This window comes from Lygodium microphyllum, chromosome 13 (assembly GCF_053477565.2).
Source record: "Lygodium microphyllum isolate KBCC chromosome 13, Lygodium_microphyllum_v1.1.10, whole genome shotgun sequence".
Lineage (NCBI taxonomy): Eukaryota > Viridiplantae > Streptophyta > Polypodiopsida > Schizaeales > Lygodiaceae > Lygodium > Lygodium microphyllum.
Genome location: NC_141147.1, coordinates 45,554,940 through 45,572,193, shown reverse-complemented (window position 1 = coordinate 45,572,193; position 17,254 = coordinate 45,554,940). Strand labels below are relative to the sequence as shown.

At 41.5% G+C, this 17,254-nt stretch overlaps 1 protein-coding gene across 1 annotated transcript in view; it reads left to right on the top strand.

The window, feature by feature from the left end:
- The first annotated feature begins 685 nt into the window (after positions 1-685).
- LOC148026581 (uncharacterized) overlaps positions 686-17,254 on the top strand; it is a 57,970-nt gene continuing 41,401 nt past the window's right edge. Inside the window, exon 1 of the mRNA XM_087691026.1 lies at positions 686-906. Within this exon, the coding sequence (XP_087547152.1) occupies positions 784-906 (123 nt within the window). The 5' untranslated portion in view covers positions 686-783. The remainder of the gene's footprint in view (positions 907-17,254) is intronic.

The window sequence follows — 17,254 nt, the reverse complement described above, 5'->3', positions numbered from 1 at the left end:
TTCTCACAATGGTCAATACAAATTATTAAAATTTTGCACTATGTTTTTTTATATATGCCACCAATTCACATCTTGCATTGTGTATATGCCTTAAATAAAGAAGTAGATACACACAACTCATAATCTTCCACAACAAAGGAGTACATGCATACAACTTATGGACTCCATACAAGACTCCATAAGCTTAATATGTCCTACTTGTGCGATTATTTTTACAATACAACAATAGTGTAGCACGATACATCACAGTAGTTATCTTTTAAGAGCTTAAACTAGGAAGGTTGATGTCGCCATTGATTATGAAATTTGAGAGAGCACTTGTGCCAACTCTTGGCCATGCTATATAAGTAGCATGGTTTTATGTTTTATGCACATTCAATGCTCATGGAGGGTACAGTCCTATATATAACTTTCTTGCAAGAACATTGACTTATCATCTATACTATTAGTTAAGGAGAGGAGGGGGGCAGGTACCATGTGGTAGCCCCCCCACCTCCCTCACAAAAAAGAAAGAGAACGCGGGGGCAGGTGCCATGCGTCCAGCACCCCCCCCCCTCCCCGCCCCCGCGAAAATCGCGCCCGCCCCGGCGCTTCGAGTCTAAGCGCGGAGCGCCTAGTATACTCTTGAATATCTAACTTTTGATGTATTTTGTGCTATGCAATATATATGTGGACTATATATATAATAGACTTGTGCAAGCGAAATTGCACGTGCCGAGGCAAAAAAAGAAAGCACTTCACAACAGCGACCTGCCTTTGCGACATTCGAAGGTTGTTGCAAGGATGCGCATACTCAGCTGGAACGTGAACGGTCTCTACAACACGCTCAAGGATGCCTCTCTCCGTCACTCGTCCGTCTCCAGCTACTTCTCTCAAGTACTCAACGCTGATATTGTCTGTTTCCAGGTACACACACACACACACACACACACACACACACACACAGAGCAGGCCTTTATCGCTGCTACTGTGAAATGTTGATCGTAATGCGTCGACAAGCTAGCATTGTCTTACATGTCTCAGCATGCGATTATCCTTTTGTATGATAGGACCAACGTCGCACGCTTAGAGAAATAACCAGTGTTAGGCTTTACGTGTTACCTTAAGCTTAGTCTTACCGAACTTTACCATGTGCTAGTCTCCATTTACTTTTCTCTCCTATTTTACTACTCTTCAAAATCACGATAAAATAGGGGCTTGTCATGGACACCATGATAAATTTGGTAATACTCTCTTATAGGCTGATGATAATCGTGTGGACTGACAGTAAGTTAATGTTTTCACTATGATATTTACAAGGTCTGTCTACTAATTTCCTATAAGGTTTGAAAAGTTTGAACTTGCCATAACTCTCAAACACTTTTGATCACATCATAACATTAGCTTGACAATCTTAAAGACCTTTGGATGGATGGATGGCCATTAAATCCCGACTTAATAACCCATATGTGCAAGAGACATTCATCATTGATTATGCCAATCCTAATATGATGCACTCACACACGCTTTGATGTGCTTCTTTTGCCAATTCACATGCAATAGGTTAGCATGAAAGTAGTCAAGCAGGTAGGTCCAACCTCACTAATAAAGTAAATGCTGCACATATCATAGTCAACAATTGGAGGGGAATTGATATGAGAGATCAGAGATGATGTTGCTTTCTAGGAGCAGGCCATCTTTCCTAAATGGTATGAGGAGGTTGCAACAACTCAATGGTAGTGGACACTAAGACAGCTGTGTATTTCCCATGAGTAGAGAATTCACCCAAACATAGCTAGTCCCTTCAGGATTAGACTACTCACAACAAGTGATTGTATCCAAATGCAAGTAGAAGCAAGAAAGAAGAGAAAACATTGAAGAGAAATGTAGTTGATGGATTGATTAGCAAAATGAGGAAGAAGATTAATATGGTTGTAGCTTCTCTATGAGATACAAAGCTATGGTAGTGAGGCTCTAGGCAATGATGAAGACTCGAAGAATGAGATGGGAGCATCAATGCTACAATGATTTGCTGATTCAATGTAGGTGCATGTAGCTTAAAAACCTTGAAGTGTCCATGGGCCAAAATAAGGTAGGTGGACCAAAAAGTGCACAATGTGTTAGCAGCCATGTTTGTCATGCATTGTCATCTCTTGCTTGTGAGCCTCAGTTTGAGTTAGATGGGGACATTAGGATCTTTGACACGTCTGTTATGTGCTTTGATAGGGGAGGCAGCTCTACTTAGAGCGTGCATTTCTTTTCTTAGTCAATTGAGATGTGCACTGGGTTTTGCTAGGCACTTGTTAGCTTGTGCAGTTCTTGTAGGCTGCAACCAGCCCTGCCAAGCCATAACTTGATTTTCCGGGCCCCCGTTGGCACTTATTGATTGCCGCAGTTGGCCTATTTGCTGCATTTTCTGCTATACATAGCAGATGGGTTGGCTGGGGCAGATCATTCTTCTTCCTTTTCTGTAGGTGCATGCTTCAAGTTTGGCATTCTCGTTCATCTCTTGCAGGGGCTATTGGCTGCACACTTTTGTCTTCATGATTGCCTCTGTCACCATCTCGTCTCTGGTGCTACCATCATTTTCCAACTTGATCCGGTGCCCTCACTAATGCTTTGTGTTGCATGCAGGGACTGATCATTCCATCATTGTATTCAACATTCTTGCTGGATTCAGTGAAAGAATGGTTGGGGCAAGGTGAATTGATTGTTCCGATTAAGGAAGTCCTGTGACTTGAAGATATTGCTCATTATATTCCACTTGAACCTAAGTTGGTTCTTGATCTTGGGACTAAACAATCCCGTTGGATCGTTTATCTTGAGTATTTGGTCAAGTAGAAAAACTGCCTAGGTTGATTGTAGTTATTGCAACAGACAGCTAGCTTGCTGCATTTTCTGCTCTATATAATAGATGGGCTGGCTGGGGCAGATTATTCTTCTTCATTTTCTGTAGGTGCATGCTTTGAGTTCGACATTCTTCTTTCTCTTTTAGGGGATGTAGGCTGCACACTTCGTCTTTGTCTTCGTTACCGTCTCTGGTGCTTTCATTATTTTCCAACCCGATCTAGTGTGCTTACTAATGCCTTGGGATGCTGTCTTCTTGCTTCTTTTCTCTCTGTGTTCATGTTCCTCTTCCGTTGCGTACTCTCACACAATAACCCAAATTGTAACCAAATTTGGACAAATTGGACATTCATCCTTTCCTCCTCGACTCACTTTAAGGCTCACAAGTACAAAAGGTTGTGCAAGAAGCTAACAAAGGATCCCTCATGAGGATTTCGACCATGTTCTCTCTCTCATAGGATGATATAGTATGGCTAAGTTATAGGGAGTTGTGGTTGTCTCAATGAAGAACAATTGATTATAATTGTGGAAGCCAATCTTACGAGGAATCTCAATCATATGGCTTCATGAATTTTTGCATATGCAGCTGAATTCTTTACCTTGTAGAAGAAATACGATTGTAGGTTGTCACTATGTTGCTCCATGAAATGGCATTTTGACCCCAAAGTACTATAGAATAAACTTGTAGTGGATATTGGGATGTGTCTATCACGTGCCCAGTTTGAACTGGTCCAACATGACAAGGTGACTCTCTCTCCATTTTTATATGTATATTGGGGTGTTTGCAAGTACCACAATGCCCAAAGTGCAGCCTCCAAGGAGGAAGAAGTGGTCTTTATGTAAAAGAACTAAGGATGGCAACTAAAATGAACAAATCCAGTTGGGTATGAATGAGCCAAAGTGTAAGAAGGAGATATGCAAGCAGAAGCAATACAAACATTTGCACAGCACTAAAAGAGATGAATAAGAAAAGCAAAAACACATGAACTGAATGAATGGAGAACTGAGCCACAGAATCCATAATACTATTAGAGATATGGTCATCCCTTGGACAGGCATTCATTAGAGATGGGCAGATTACATGCATTTCTTGTCAGTCTGGCCATTCTAGAGCAGTTGCCTGCAATTGTGCACTCTTGTATGACAGTTTGGCCGGTGTCATTAGTTGTGGGCAGGCGGACAGGTGCCACATGTTGGTTCAGGACAGTTCGCAGCAGGCTCTACAGTTGACAGGCATTTTCCCATGTGTTGATCAGGGCAGCGCATTTATTGCTGATGCAATCAGATAGGAGGCGGCAGATTTTCTGCTATTTTAGGTAGATATTTGGCTGTCAGCCAAATCTGATCAGGTCGGCCAGATTTAGACTGGCTGACAGCTATTTTGGCTGGCCCCACATTACTACTATATATAGCAGTCTTTTGCCCACACACTTCATCATTCTGATTGCAGGATTTGAAACCAGCCTTCCTTCCATAGATGGGTGGTAAATCCCTGATTACAACTTAATTACAACAGCAAACAATTAATGCAAATTTGAAAATACAAATTTACGTACTGATCTTGGACAATGCACACCCGATTGGCCCCAAAATTGGTGCCCCTTTCGGTATTTCTTTAGCTTTATTGAAGAAAAAGTTGCCATTCTCATGAAGCTTGGACACTTTCTCTTCCCCACCTATGTATCTCCCCTTGATGAACATCCGTGGAACAGAAACCACTCTTCCCATAAGCTGCCTCAGCTCATTGAGGAACTCAAGATGCATGGACACGTCTCTCTCGTCAATGCTCAATCCAAAGCTCTGCAAGATCTCCCTCACATGGTTGCAATCTTCAAAGGTCTTCCTGATGCCTCTCAATGTGGTGGTATAGAGCACAAGTATGTTCTCACTGCCAGGGGGGCACTTCTTTTCAAAGGACTCAAAGGGGTCATACAGGGTCCTGTCTAAATTTGGCGGTGCGCGGCATATACCAAGAATACAGAAACTTCACATGCAGCTTGGACAATTTTTGAGAACATGTTTTCAGTAAATACAAAGGCATGGAAGATTCAACTCATGCAAGAGTTAAATATCCTGAAGAAAGGGAAAATGTCTGTCAATGAGTATGCTTTAAAGGTGATAATAATTGCAAATGCTTTAGTAGCAATTGATGCAATGTTTGATGATGATGATTTGGTTTCATCCACTTTGAGTGGTCTTAATAATGAGAAGGCATGGAAATCATTTGTTACTTCAGTATACGTACGGAAGCCATTTCCAAATTTTAATGAGCTGATCTCTCTCATGATTACTGAAGAGATCAATATGCAAGGTGACTCCTCTTAAAAAAATGGTGAACAGATCATCGGATTGGCGTTAGGTACCATTAAACACCACTTCTCTAGTGCCACCAACTGATACTTATGGCCAAATGAATGACCTAGGCCAACAACTGGCACCAGATACCACCAAGTATCTATGCGGCATAACTTATAGCAACTTTTACCTTTGATATCTCGTGATTTCCTCGGGTCTCAGGCTTGTAAATTTACTTTAACCCCAGCTGCACCTCACATGTGCAACATTTACTTAATCATGTGATTAAAAATTAATCCGCATGTTAAGTGAGGTTTCAATAATACATGTCCTCATGATAGGATTCTAGACTGCTGATTGCGGAGATTATTGCACAGACTTTGATATTCATAGCCCGTGAGATCATCGAGGTTGGAGATATGCAGACATACGCACTATGCCCATGTACATATCTGCATTCTTTATTCAACATTCATCATTTGCAAATCTTTTGTATTCTTTTGTCTCTGTCTCTCTCTCTCCCCTCTCCACGTTCACACACTCTCTTAGTCTTGGTCATACACTTCCGTATCGCTGCACTTTGATAAATATATATACCAAAGCACAATAAGATGAGTACAAACAACATAAAACATGGCCAACCACTAGAGTGCTTGTAGTCTCCCTCTCTCCCTTGGATGCAAGTGTGTAAGAAGTGATATTGGGGAGTGGAGAGAAGGGATATATATATAGACCTAGGAATAATGCTCAAGCCGGCCATGAATAGGTTATCTAGCTGCCACTTAGTCACCCTGAATGAAAGTCCATAAAACCCATGAACTGTACACGACAACACTCTCTTTCAGATCATTGGTGACAAGCCCAATGAAATATACAATGATGGGAAACAACAAGTCCTTAAGAACCATTGTCATATTTCATACCACAAAAATGATGTCTTAAAAACATATTAATGCTATAGTATATACAATGATGACAATCAAATAGGACCATGGAGACCCGAGTAGTGGATGATCAAGCCACCACCAAGGTGGCTCGAAACACTAATATTGATGTAAAATCATACCAATCCTTGACCATAGAGAGTAGAAATAGTTGAACCTTGATGCTTGTCATGAACCAACTCCATAGAAAGCACATCATGACCATGTACTCTTCACCTTTAGTCGAATTGCCATATGGTTTTCCTCATGTGAGAACAAACTCGAAGCAAAGATTGCTCTTTGTCTAATTTCCCATCATGAACTTGAGACGCAAACCAATTCTAGGATTTGAACCCGGCAAACTTCAATCCATGCATGTAGAAAGCCACGCACAAGGTCCATCGCACTTGAAGGAATAGTGCAAACCTACATCTTAGTCCTAGACTAAAATACAAAATCCTGCAAAAGAGATTAGAATTTGCAAAACAAAGCTTCATAGTGAGATACTTCAAAGCAAAACAAAACAAAAAGTGAAGCGAAAATGAATAAAACGTATGTATGAATGTGTGAATGAGTGAATGTAGTGGAAGACAAAAGAAGGAATGCCTAAGGATAAAGTAGCCAATGGACCCGATTCATTAGCCTAAGGAACTAACAATACTAAGAAATGTGAGACTTGTGTAGTATGCTCCATAGGTGCTAGCCTAAGTGTATGGTTAACATCGCGCACGATCATTAGTAGGTCTCTGCCAATGAAACTCATGTCACGGTAGGGAAATGGTCCTAGGTGGTGGTGTAGGAGAAGACCCTGAAATGGTTGTAAGAATGGCAAATGAAGTAGTGTTAGTAGAGCAATCACCCAAACCTTTAGGTATAATGTAGGGCGAGGGCAGGTGAGGCTGTCCATGTGCCGCATCTCCAGTGGTGTTAGAGTGCAGCAAATGTGGAAGCGTATGGACAAGTCTGAAAGATAGTGAACATGAGAGAAAGGGAGAGAGAAAGGAGATACAAAAGGCAAAAATCTGTAGTCAATGAATGCTGAAATGAAGAAGGCAGATGTACAAGGGCTGTTGGTGCATCTTCTTGAGTGGATCTCTCCCACCAACCTGCAATGATGAACTGAAGAGGGCATGCTGATCTGGCCGATAAAAAGCTAGCAAAAGAGAGGGAAAATATGGCAGGTTGGCCAGCCAAATATGGTTGATTATTGCCAGATTTGGCTGACCTGCCAAATTTGGCAAAATACCGCTATAAATGGGTGACTGAATAGCTGCACAAATTGCGATAAAACCAGCCTGTGTGCGTGGCATTGTCTTGCCCACGAAACGTGACTGGATACTATCAACTGTTGGAGATAATGCCCAAATTGACAAGAAAAATGTCCAATGCCCTTCGCGAGTACCTCCAAGAGAATTGACTGCACCAATAGTTGCTTAAGAAATGCTAGTCTAGGGGATGACTAAGCTCTAACACCCTGTCTTAGATCTTGGACATGGCATAAGGCTCAGGGATCTAGAGTGTTGTTGGAGAACAACCTAAGGAAGCGCCTTCATAAACAAATTTGGGAGATTATCCTTTGTCTTGCGGTAAACCACCTCAATGGTCTCATCCAACATCTTCTTTCAAATGAAATGGAATTGAATCTCTATGTTCTTTGACCTAGCATGAAATACTGGGTCTCTTGCCAAAGCAATGCAACTCGTTGTCGCAATGAAGTGCTGTAGGACCTGTATGAGAGCAACCAAGCTCTTTGAGCAACCTTCAAAGCCACATTGACTCACATGTGGTAGAATAAGCCACTCGATACTCTGCCTTTGTGGAAAAAAGGCAATAGTGGGCTGCTTCTTGCTATTCTGCGAGATAACACTTGCACCCAAAGTAAAGTAATATCCTGTTGGTGATCTATGTTGGTCAATATCTCCAGCCTAAGGTGAACCTGTTCAGCTTGGAAAAACCAAAGGCCAATCTCCAGTACTTGCTGGATAATGAATACCAAGATTGGGGGTCTCCCTATGGAACCACAAAATTCGAATAGCAACCTTTCAATGTACTAGCTTGGGTTTATAAACCTGGCTAACAAACCTACAAGAAAGCACAAATCAACTAGTGTGTTAAGAGGCCAAATCAAGGATCCAATCAACTGCTTGTAGCGGGTAGCATTCGCCGCAAGAGAATTTGCATGGGCCGTAGTTTTCTAGTTTGGATCCATAGGAGTAGAAGTGGCTTTGTATCCCTCCATCTCAAACGTGGCCAGAAGCTCCTGCATATACCGCTGTTGGAAGATGAAAATCCCCCATGGAGTCTAGTAAATCTCATGGCCTAAAAAAAATAGAAAAGATCCATATTCGTCATCTCGAACACCTCGTGTAGTGCCGCCTTAGTCTCCTTGACCTCCTGGATATGGTTACCTATCAGAATAAGATCATCCACATAAAGCACAAACAATGCATGCCCTCTAGCTGAGGTGTAGATATACAATAAGAGATTGTAAGAGGAACATCGATTCCCCAAGTTTCCTTGGAGGAACAAGTCTATCTTCTTGTTCCAAGTACGTGGAGATTGTTTGAGACTGTAAATGGCCGTTTTCAACTTGTATACCTGTCCATTTGATGAGGAAAAGCTAGGAGGCTACTCAACATAGATATCCTCCTTCAAATCACCATTTAGGAAGGCAGACTTCACATCAAGTTGATAAACCAACCATCTCCTATGGTTGGCTAAGACAAGAATGACTCAATGGTAGCCATTTGAGCTATAGGTGCAAAGGTGTCATGGAAATCCATCCCTGGCTATTGTGCAAAGCCCTTTGCAAACGAGCCATGCCTTGTGCTTATCCAGAATACCATCATTGTGATATTTGGTCTTGAAGACCCATTTTACACTAATCGCCTTCCTATAAAAGACCCAAGGCACAATATCCGAAGTGCCATTTCGCTCAATAGCATTCAACTCTTGCTTCATAGCCTTCTTTCAATGCTGTGATTGCAAAGCCTCCTTCATGGAGGTGGGCTTCCTATCTTGTATGGCACAGGTCATCAAACAATAGTTAGTACAAACAAGCTCGGTAGTATGTGGCTAGTTTCTCCGAAACCATCGTAGACCATCTTGTGGCTGCTACTCCTCAAGGATTCCCTCAATCCTTGAATCATGGTGTGTCTCTCAAGCCCAACGAGGAGGAGGCTTGTCATGTTCCATCTGCTGAAGTCTTTGAAACATCCATTGGTGGTGGCTTAGTTGGGAAAGCCGGTAGGAAAGTAGTATCCTGATCTGAAGATGAAGCATCTCCACAAGTCACGAGCTTCAAAGGTATAGTTGCTGGTGTCTAACTATCTCCTAGATCTCCAAGCACTGTTGCTATCATTTGGTGCTTGTTTTTAGTCTCTTTACCTATCGCCTACCTCTTGGAGGTATGACCAATATAAGGAAATTTGCGTTTGCTATTGCTAGGGCTAGTCTCCATCATCTATATCCAATTGCCATTAGTAGGAGCTATTGCTATTATCACCCTACTTGTGTTTGCAGTCAGTCTCTCTCCTCTAGTTGTTGCTATCAGTATCTGCACTGTTCATCAGTTTCCACCTATCGCCTAGCACAGTTAGCTTGCGTTTTTCCATTTTGTATAGTCACTAGTTTTCTCTCTCCTTAGGTCTGTGTTTTTTGTTTTTCTCTCTTCTACATTGCTTGTTTGCATTAGATCTAGCCTGTCGGGTTGCTTTTGTTGGTATTCGATAGACATAGGTTGCCTTGTTACGTGTTGAGATTACGTTCGGAGTACGATACACTCCATCTCATAACCTCTGCCTTGATTCCAAAGATACGAGAGTTGGAGTCTCAATATTCATTGCATAGTGTGTTTGCTACATGAGCACTGTACGTTCAGTAGTCATTCACTTCATTATTCATTGTGTTCATTGTCTTTGAGTTACCCTAACCCTAATCCTAGCTGTGTTTTGTGTTTATCAGTTTGTGCTTTGTCATATGATTGGTTTTGTGTTTTTGTGTTCAGAGCATTTTTTCACATGGTATCAGAGCTAGGTACTCTTTGAGAAACTCATCTGCAAAAGCAAGAATAATAGAAGGGTTAGATGACTTCGGCCACATTCACATCATCGCTTCAGTCTCTATAGCTAAACATGGATAGAAACAATAAGGAGTGGGCTTCCTAGCTTGCTATTGCCTGATCTGACATGGGTAGAGAACCATCGAACTACCATGGAGTCCACAGACCATATCAAATTTTTGCCATTGAGTATGATCTCATCCTTATGCATAGGGCTAAGTAGGAGGTTGAAGGTAAGCCTAAGTTTTCTCCTTTAGATTCGGTACACATAACTAATGATCTTGCAGAACCTTTGGAATCTCCACTATAGACTCGCTATTTGCAAGTGGAACTTAGCTTGGATTATACTCAAGTTTCACAATACCTCTTTTCTGCGATGCTAGATACAAATCCTATTGTTTCAGACCCTATGCCAACTGATTCTATATTTTTTGTTGGATTGGGGAATGCTTGTCAAGAAGGAACTCTTCAAAATAGCCTTTGGTTTCTAAGTAATGAAGAAGACACGTATTTCTTTATGAACTCCAAACTAGGTAAGAAGTTGAAAGAACTTGTAAGTATCCCATCTCTTCCTTTTTCTTCAAATGATTTTATTTCTCATGGTCAATTTGGAGTAGGTGCATCTTCATCTAATGCATTTAATGGACAAAAGAAACCAATCATGTTTCCCACAACGATATCCATCACGAATCCATTTGGGTTGCCAGCCATTCCTCCCTTATCTTCCGATGTACCTTCCTTTGCTCTTCCATTCAGTGCACCACATTATCCATCACATCGCACCGAGGGGTTCTGTACATTTAGGCACAACCTTTAGGACTTCTACATACTTGTTTTTGGGTGGTGTACTAGTGATGAGAGCTTGATCTCCCACACACATTGGAGTTATCCCTCTGGGAGTGTATCCTAGACATACTTAAGTGTGGATTAGTTGGTACCACAGTTTGCCTCTATGGCATTATCTAGTGGACCATTCGGGCATTATGTTGTCTCTCAGTCGACATTTAGACAAGGCTATTGTATCTTAGTGCCTCCACTTACACCTATGGTGTCATGCCCATATTGCCTCTTTAGAGGCATTGGATGCGAGTCTCGTTCACATTTGTGAGTTGCTCCTGATGAGATGATTGTAGAGGCCCACTCATCACGGCCGAGCTTCTCAGTACCTGTTTGGCTTGTGGACAATGGAGCTACCCATCATATGACTCCTATAGTGGACATTTTTATTTTTGAGTCCTTGTAATCATAAGTATCTGCGTAGGAAACTCCTTTGTCAAGATTCAGGCCCAAGGTCATGTTAGTTTTCCCATTGACTAAGGTCCGGATCTGGGTTTGTTGGATGATGTCTATTATGTTCCCCCGCTTGGGGTGAACTTGTTGTCTAATCGGCAGCTTAGTTAGTTGGGGCGAATAGTTTTTTTAATTGCGACTATAGTCGAGGTCCTAGACTCTCAGATTGGTTTAGATTGCTCGCGACAAGGCACACAGCCTAATGACCTTTAGCACATGACACATTTTCTTACCGCCGATGGTCGATGATTTGGAGTTCCATCGCTTCCAAGCCTTGGTCACTACATGGGAGCCCACGGTCTCTGAGCGTCTTTGGCATTTTTACTTCGGACATCTTGGCTACTGGGCTCTTTATGAGCTGTTGCATTAGGGGATGGTTGAGGGCCTTCCACGTCTAAAACTATCTCGAGAGGTGTGTAAAGCATATTAGCTAGATAAGCAGCATTGTACACCCTTTCCTCAACAATCTATCACTTGTGTCGATGAACCGTTTAGGCTCATTTATGTAGATCCATATCCACTGCCGCCTTTGTTGGGAATAAAGGCTCGTCGTGCCTTTTATCGTATTTGGGTGTGAACGCACCCTTCACTTCTTGTACTTTATACATATTATCAAAACCTAAAAGTGGTACACTAGTCTTTGTACCGAACATCAAGTGGGTTGTGCTCACTCTCCTCTCTACTGCTCTCTACTCACTCTGCGTGTGTTATTAGTTGCATTCACTCTCAGCTCAACAGACTCTCCATCAAATTGGTATTAGATCACAAGGAGTGCACACTTCTCGAAGTTGGATAGACTAGTCAGGTGAACTCAAGTGAGAGGCGTTGGCAGCAATAGTCAACGTTCAACAGGTGTAGGAGAGGTAGTCGGACCAGTAGGCAATGTGGCAGGTGTCATAGGTATTGCAAGTGGGCTCTCGACGGGTAGCAAGCGGTGTTGCAGGTGTTGCAGATGGGATCAATAGGTAGTGGTCAGTAGGTTGTAGGCGCCACATGGGCACATGAGGTAGCAGGTGATGGGCCGTAGCCTAGGCGACAGTTTTGGCGGGCAGACGACAGGTACACTGGTAGGTAGCGGGCAGCCTGGCAACAGTTTGCGAGCTAGGCGTCTAGTCTAATAGGTCATGGTCAATGCCAGGACAGATCCTCCACGTCCTTTTTTCCTTAATTTTTTTTTTCTTAAATTCTGCAATTATTTTACTGGCTGTTCACATGCAAAGGCACAAAGTGAAAATTTGCCCTAGAAAATTGGGGCTTTTCTTCGATTTGGGAATTTAGCACGGGACAAGACAATCCGACTCAAAAATTGCAAAATTAGTACACATTTGCACGTGAATTTTTGTAATTATTTTACTGGCCGTTCACATGCAAAGGCACAAAGTGAAAATTTGCCCTAGAAAATTGGGGCTTTTCTCCGATTTGGGGATTTCAGCACGGGACAAGACAATCCGACTCAGAAATTGCAAAATTAGTGCACATTTTGGGGCTTTTCACATTTTAGTGAAATTTTTTCAATTTCACTGAAATTGGTGCACACTGGACCCGAGTAATTTGGGGCTTTTGCAAAATTTCATCAATTTGTGCAAGAATTGCCTAGTATATGCACTTGGGTACATGTGTTAATGCAATCTGAATGGATTATCCTCTAAAATTTTGGGATTTTTAATCGAAATTGTCAAATTTGTTCTAGGAATGCCTTTGGAGCAGAAATTGCAATGAAATTTTGGGGATTTCACATGGAATTGGTGGCTTGGTCTCTAAATGTGTCAGAAATTGCTCAAGGAGTGCAGCAAAAGACACCTTTTAATTCTGAAAATCTATTTGCAGATCTGAAATTTCTGTAATCTTGGGATTTTCATTGTTGGTTGGTACTTTTGTGTACCATGGTTACTTGTGTCACATTTGGGCTTGCCTTTGGTGATTGGTTAGTCAATTTAGGATTGCTAATTATGGCTAGAAACAATGACATCAGTAATCTGTTGCACATTAAGAAGCTTGAGGGTGCACATAATTTTGCAATTTGGCAAAAACAATGTTACAACGTCTTGGTGCAGAAGAAACATGTAAAGCCATCAAAACAAAGGGAATCAAACCAATAGACATGGAACAAGACGAGTGGGATGACTTGGACAAGCTTGCTTGCTCTACCATTGAACACTCAGTGTGAGACAACTTGCTCTTTAACATTGAGAAGCTGAATTCAGCATATGCAATGTGGCAAAGGCTTGAAGAATTGTATGCTCAGAAAAGTGCAGCCAGCAAGGTTTATTGACTGAAAAAATTGATGGACTTTTGCATGAAAGAAGGTATAGCCATGTGTGTACATTTGAATGAGTTTAACTCAATTTTCAGTCAGCTGATTGCTTTGGATTTCCATATTGATAAAATGTTCAAAGCTACTTTCTTGCTAGGCACTTTGCTTGAAAGTTGGGATACTTTCAGGACAACTTTGAGTAATTTGAATGCTTAGCTGCTATACTCTAATGTGGAGAGTTCTTTGCTGATGGAAGGACTCAATAGGCAGAATAACTCAGCAAACAAGTCTTCAAATGCATTATATACTAGAGGTAAGTTTTAGCACAAGAGCAGTTTTGAAAACAGAGTACGCAGCAAATCTCGTGGAAATCATTGTGGCAAAAAAGGGCACTATAAACGGGACTGCTTTCAATTGAAGAAAGAGAAGGGCAAAAACAAAAACTCCGAAGCTAGCAAAGCTAAAAACAAGGACAATCAACCTGCCAAAAAGAGCAATGTGAAAATTGAAGAGGTTAATGCAGTCACTCATGATAATGACAGTGATGGTGATATATTTCTTACTTCTTGGAGTGCACATGCATTGATTGCAGATTCTGAGGATGATATGTACACTTGGATACTTGATTTAGGTGCATCCTTTCATGTCATACCACACATCGTGAGTGGTTCTCTAACTACAATGGTGGTGTACGTGGTGTTGTCCACTTGGGGGATAACTACCCATGTAAAATTGCAAGCATTGACAGTGTGAAACTGGAATTTCAGCATGGCTCCATGTTGGTTTTGCATAATGTGAGACATGTACCTCAGCTCAAGAAGAGCTCGATAAGCACAGGGCAACTAGATGATGAAGGCTATCACACCATCTTTGGGGATAGCAAATGGAAAATCTGTAAGGGCTCTTGCATTGTCGCCAAGGGGTCCAAAAGTGATACCTTGTATCCTTTGCATGTATTGAGTGTGCGTGACCATGTAGTCGCCATAACTGAGCAACCAAGTGTTTCTTTGTGGCATAGTTGGTGGGGACACATGAGTCAATGTGGAATGAAAGTGCTCTCTCGTTTGGGTTATTTACTGTCTTTAAGATATGCTGATTTTGAACAATGCGATCATTGTATTTATGGTAAACATGCTCAAACGTCACACAAAAAATCTCTCTCTAAAGTCTTCACCTTTAGAGTTGGTACATTCAGATAGATTTGTTCATGGTGTAAACTATGTGGCTGATTATGCCAGGTTAACAGATTGTGGTGAACCATCATGCTTCCAGGAAGCAATGGACAGACATGATAGTAAGAAATGGCAAAAAGCAATACTATCAAAGATGAAACCCCTCATGAAGAATGGCACTTGGTATTTGGTACATTTGCCAAAAAAACAAAAAGTACTACCGTGCAAATGGGTTTACAAAATGAAAGTCACTTCTAGCTCTTTGCCAAAGTACAAGGCACGCTTGGTTGCTAAAGGGCACAAGCAAGAATATGGAATTGATTTTGATGAAATCTTTTCTCTTGTAGTAAAAATGACTACTTTGTGAACCATCTTGGGCTTGGTTGCATGTGAGGACATAGAACTTATATAGATAGATGTAAAAACCGCCTTCTTACATGGTGATCTGCATGAGGAGATCTATATATAGTAGCCTGACGGTTTTGTTGCAAATGGAAAAGAGCACATGGTATGTAAACTCCACAAGTGTAACGTGTTAGCTTGTCCACTTGTGAGACACGTCTTAGTAGCCCATCGGGAGAGGAGTCTAGAAAGCGCCACCTGGCACTCGCAAGGAATGTTATAGGGTTTGCGATCTAGGTCTTCTCGAGTCTGCCCCGAAGCGGAAGTATCCGGCCGTTCCCACTTAGGACCGACCTGAAGTCAGGGTTTCTTTCCTATCAGCCAAGTCTTTAGGAAGTAGCTAGTGTCTAGCCCTAGATGAACCACTTTGGGTAGGAACAACAGAGTCGAAGTGGATTTATGCTGCACTTGGTTCATGGAGAATGGGAAATGAGAGGGATGCGAAGCTCAACCTCTTTGCCCATAAGGCATAGTTCCATTCCACTTCCCTAAAACAACATAAATGGGGATTCTAACTCTACTGACTCTAGGTCTTTACAGTTTCGTTATTACGTCTTTTGAGAAAAGTTCCCTGCTAACCGGGACCGCCCTTCCGTAGGACGGGCGGACCCAAGTCACGTCCACCGCACTTTCCTCGATAGCTTTAGTTGTCTAATTAGGTCCTACCACATTTATGTGCGACATTTAAAATCAGCTTAATTAATTAAGCCTTTTAGGGCACAGAGTTTGTTCACGTAATTTACAACACATACACAAAAACAAAACAAGTAGTCATTTTATCAAACAAGTTCCTTAACTTATCTTTAAGTTAATCTTTGTCTCCTGCCCATACAGGAGAATTATGTATCCCTTCTGTCCAACAGAAGTACCCGGTCCAAGTCTCATGGCACCGAAATTTTCATCTTTTATCTAGAATAGGATCTTCCAACATCCCAGACATTGGGCTCACGGGGATCTCCAACTCCATTCTGGACAGGCAAGGGGTGTCTAGAGCTCCACCTGACCCACAAGCGGTCTAGGAGTGAGATGCCATTTCCGTGGTTGGCCTTTTCACCACTCGACCATCGGCCTGTGAATCGAGTAGTGTCCTCTCGAGATAATCCGCGATGTGATCTTGGAGATGATCCACGCGTGCAAAATATCCTTCCTTAATTAATCCAATTAAAATTCAAGCACAATCAAAGCAATCAGCCCTAATATCATATTCTAGAAAAACATTCATTTATTCCCATGGCAACTTGTCATTACAGACCCCTGCCATGCATTTGCCATCAACACAAGCCCTGGAATATTTATCCAAATCACAATGCAACAATCCCTTGATTGAAAGAAAAACATTTAGGGTGTTGTTCAATCAACCAATAAAACTAATTGTATTTTTTTCAAACAATACAATAATAGACGCGACAATAATTCCATTGCATATTCACTCTCCCCCTTGGGACCAAAGAGTAGAATTTACTTAATATTTCCTCCTTTAGCCTAAGGCATATGCTAAAGGTTCCAATACTATACATGACGTAAGTCCTATTATTCCAATGCAAATTAATCAATCTAGCAAGAGCATTTATGCCTCTTTTCTAAGTGACAATTATCTTTTAGCATTTCCCTACTATGCAATATTTTCTCTTGGCTTTATCTTCCTTTCTTCTAAGGCAAGGAGTCGCATGTCATCGATGTAAAGTTTACATAATCTCTCCCATGTATGTACCGTGTATACGCATTTGCGAACTTTAAACAATATTATCCTCGGTAAAGATTAATCAAAGACTCATCGATGCTCAATACTTTAGTGTCCCATATGTTACTTATGCTATGCATGGATTCATCACATAGCAACTAGATGCAATTTAACTCCCTTTAATACAAGCACTTCACAAACTTCATCTTTGAATATTTGAGATGCGATTTATCCTTTTCAATGACCTATTCTAGCACCACAAGGTACGGAGCCTAATGTATCTCTTGTGAGCATTAAAACAAGTATCTATCAATTTGAAAATACATTACTCACGACCGGTACCGCAATTGG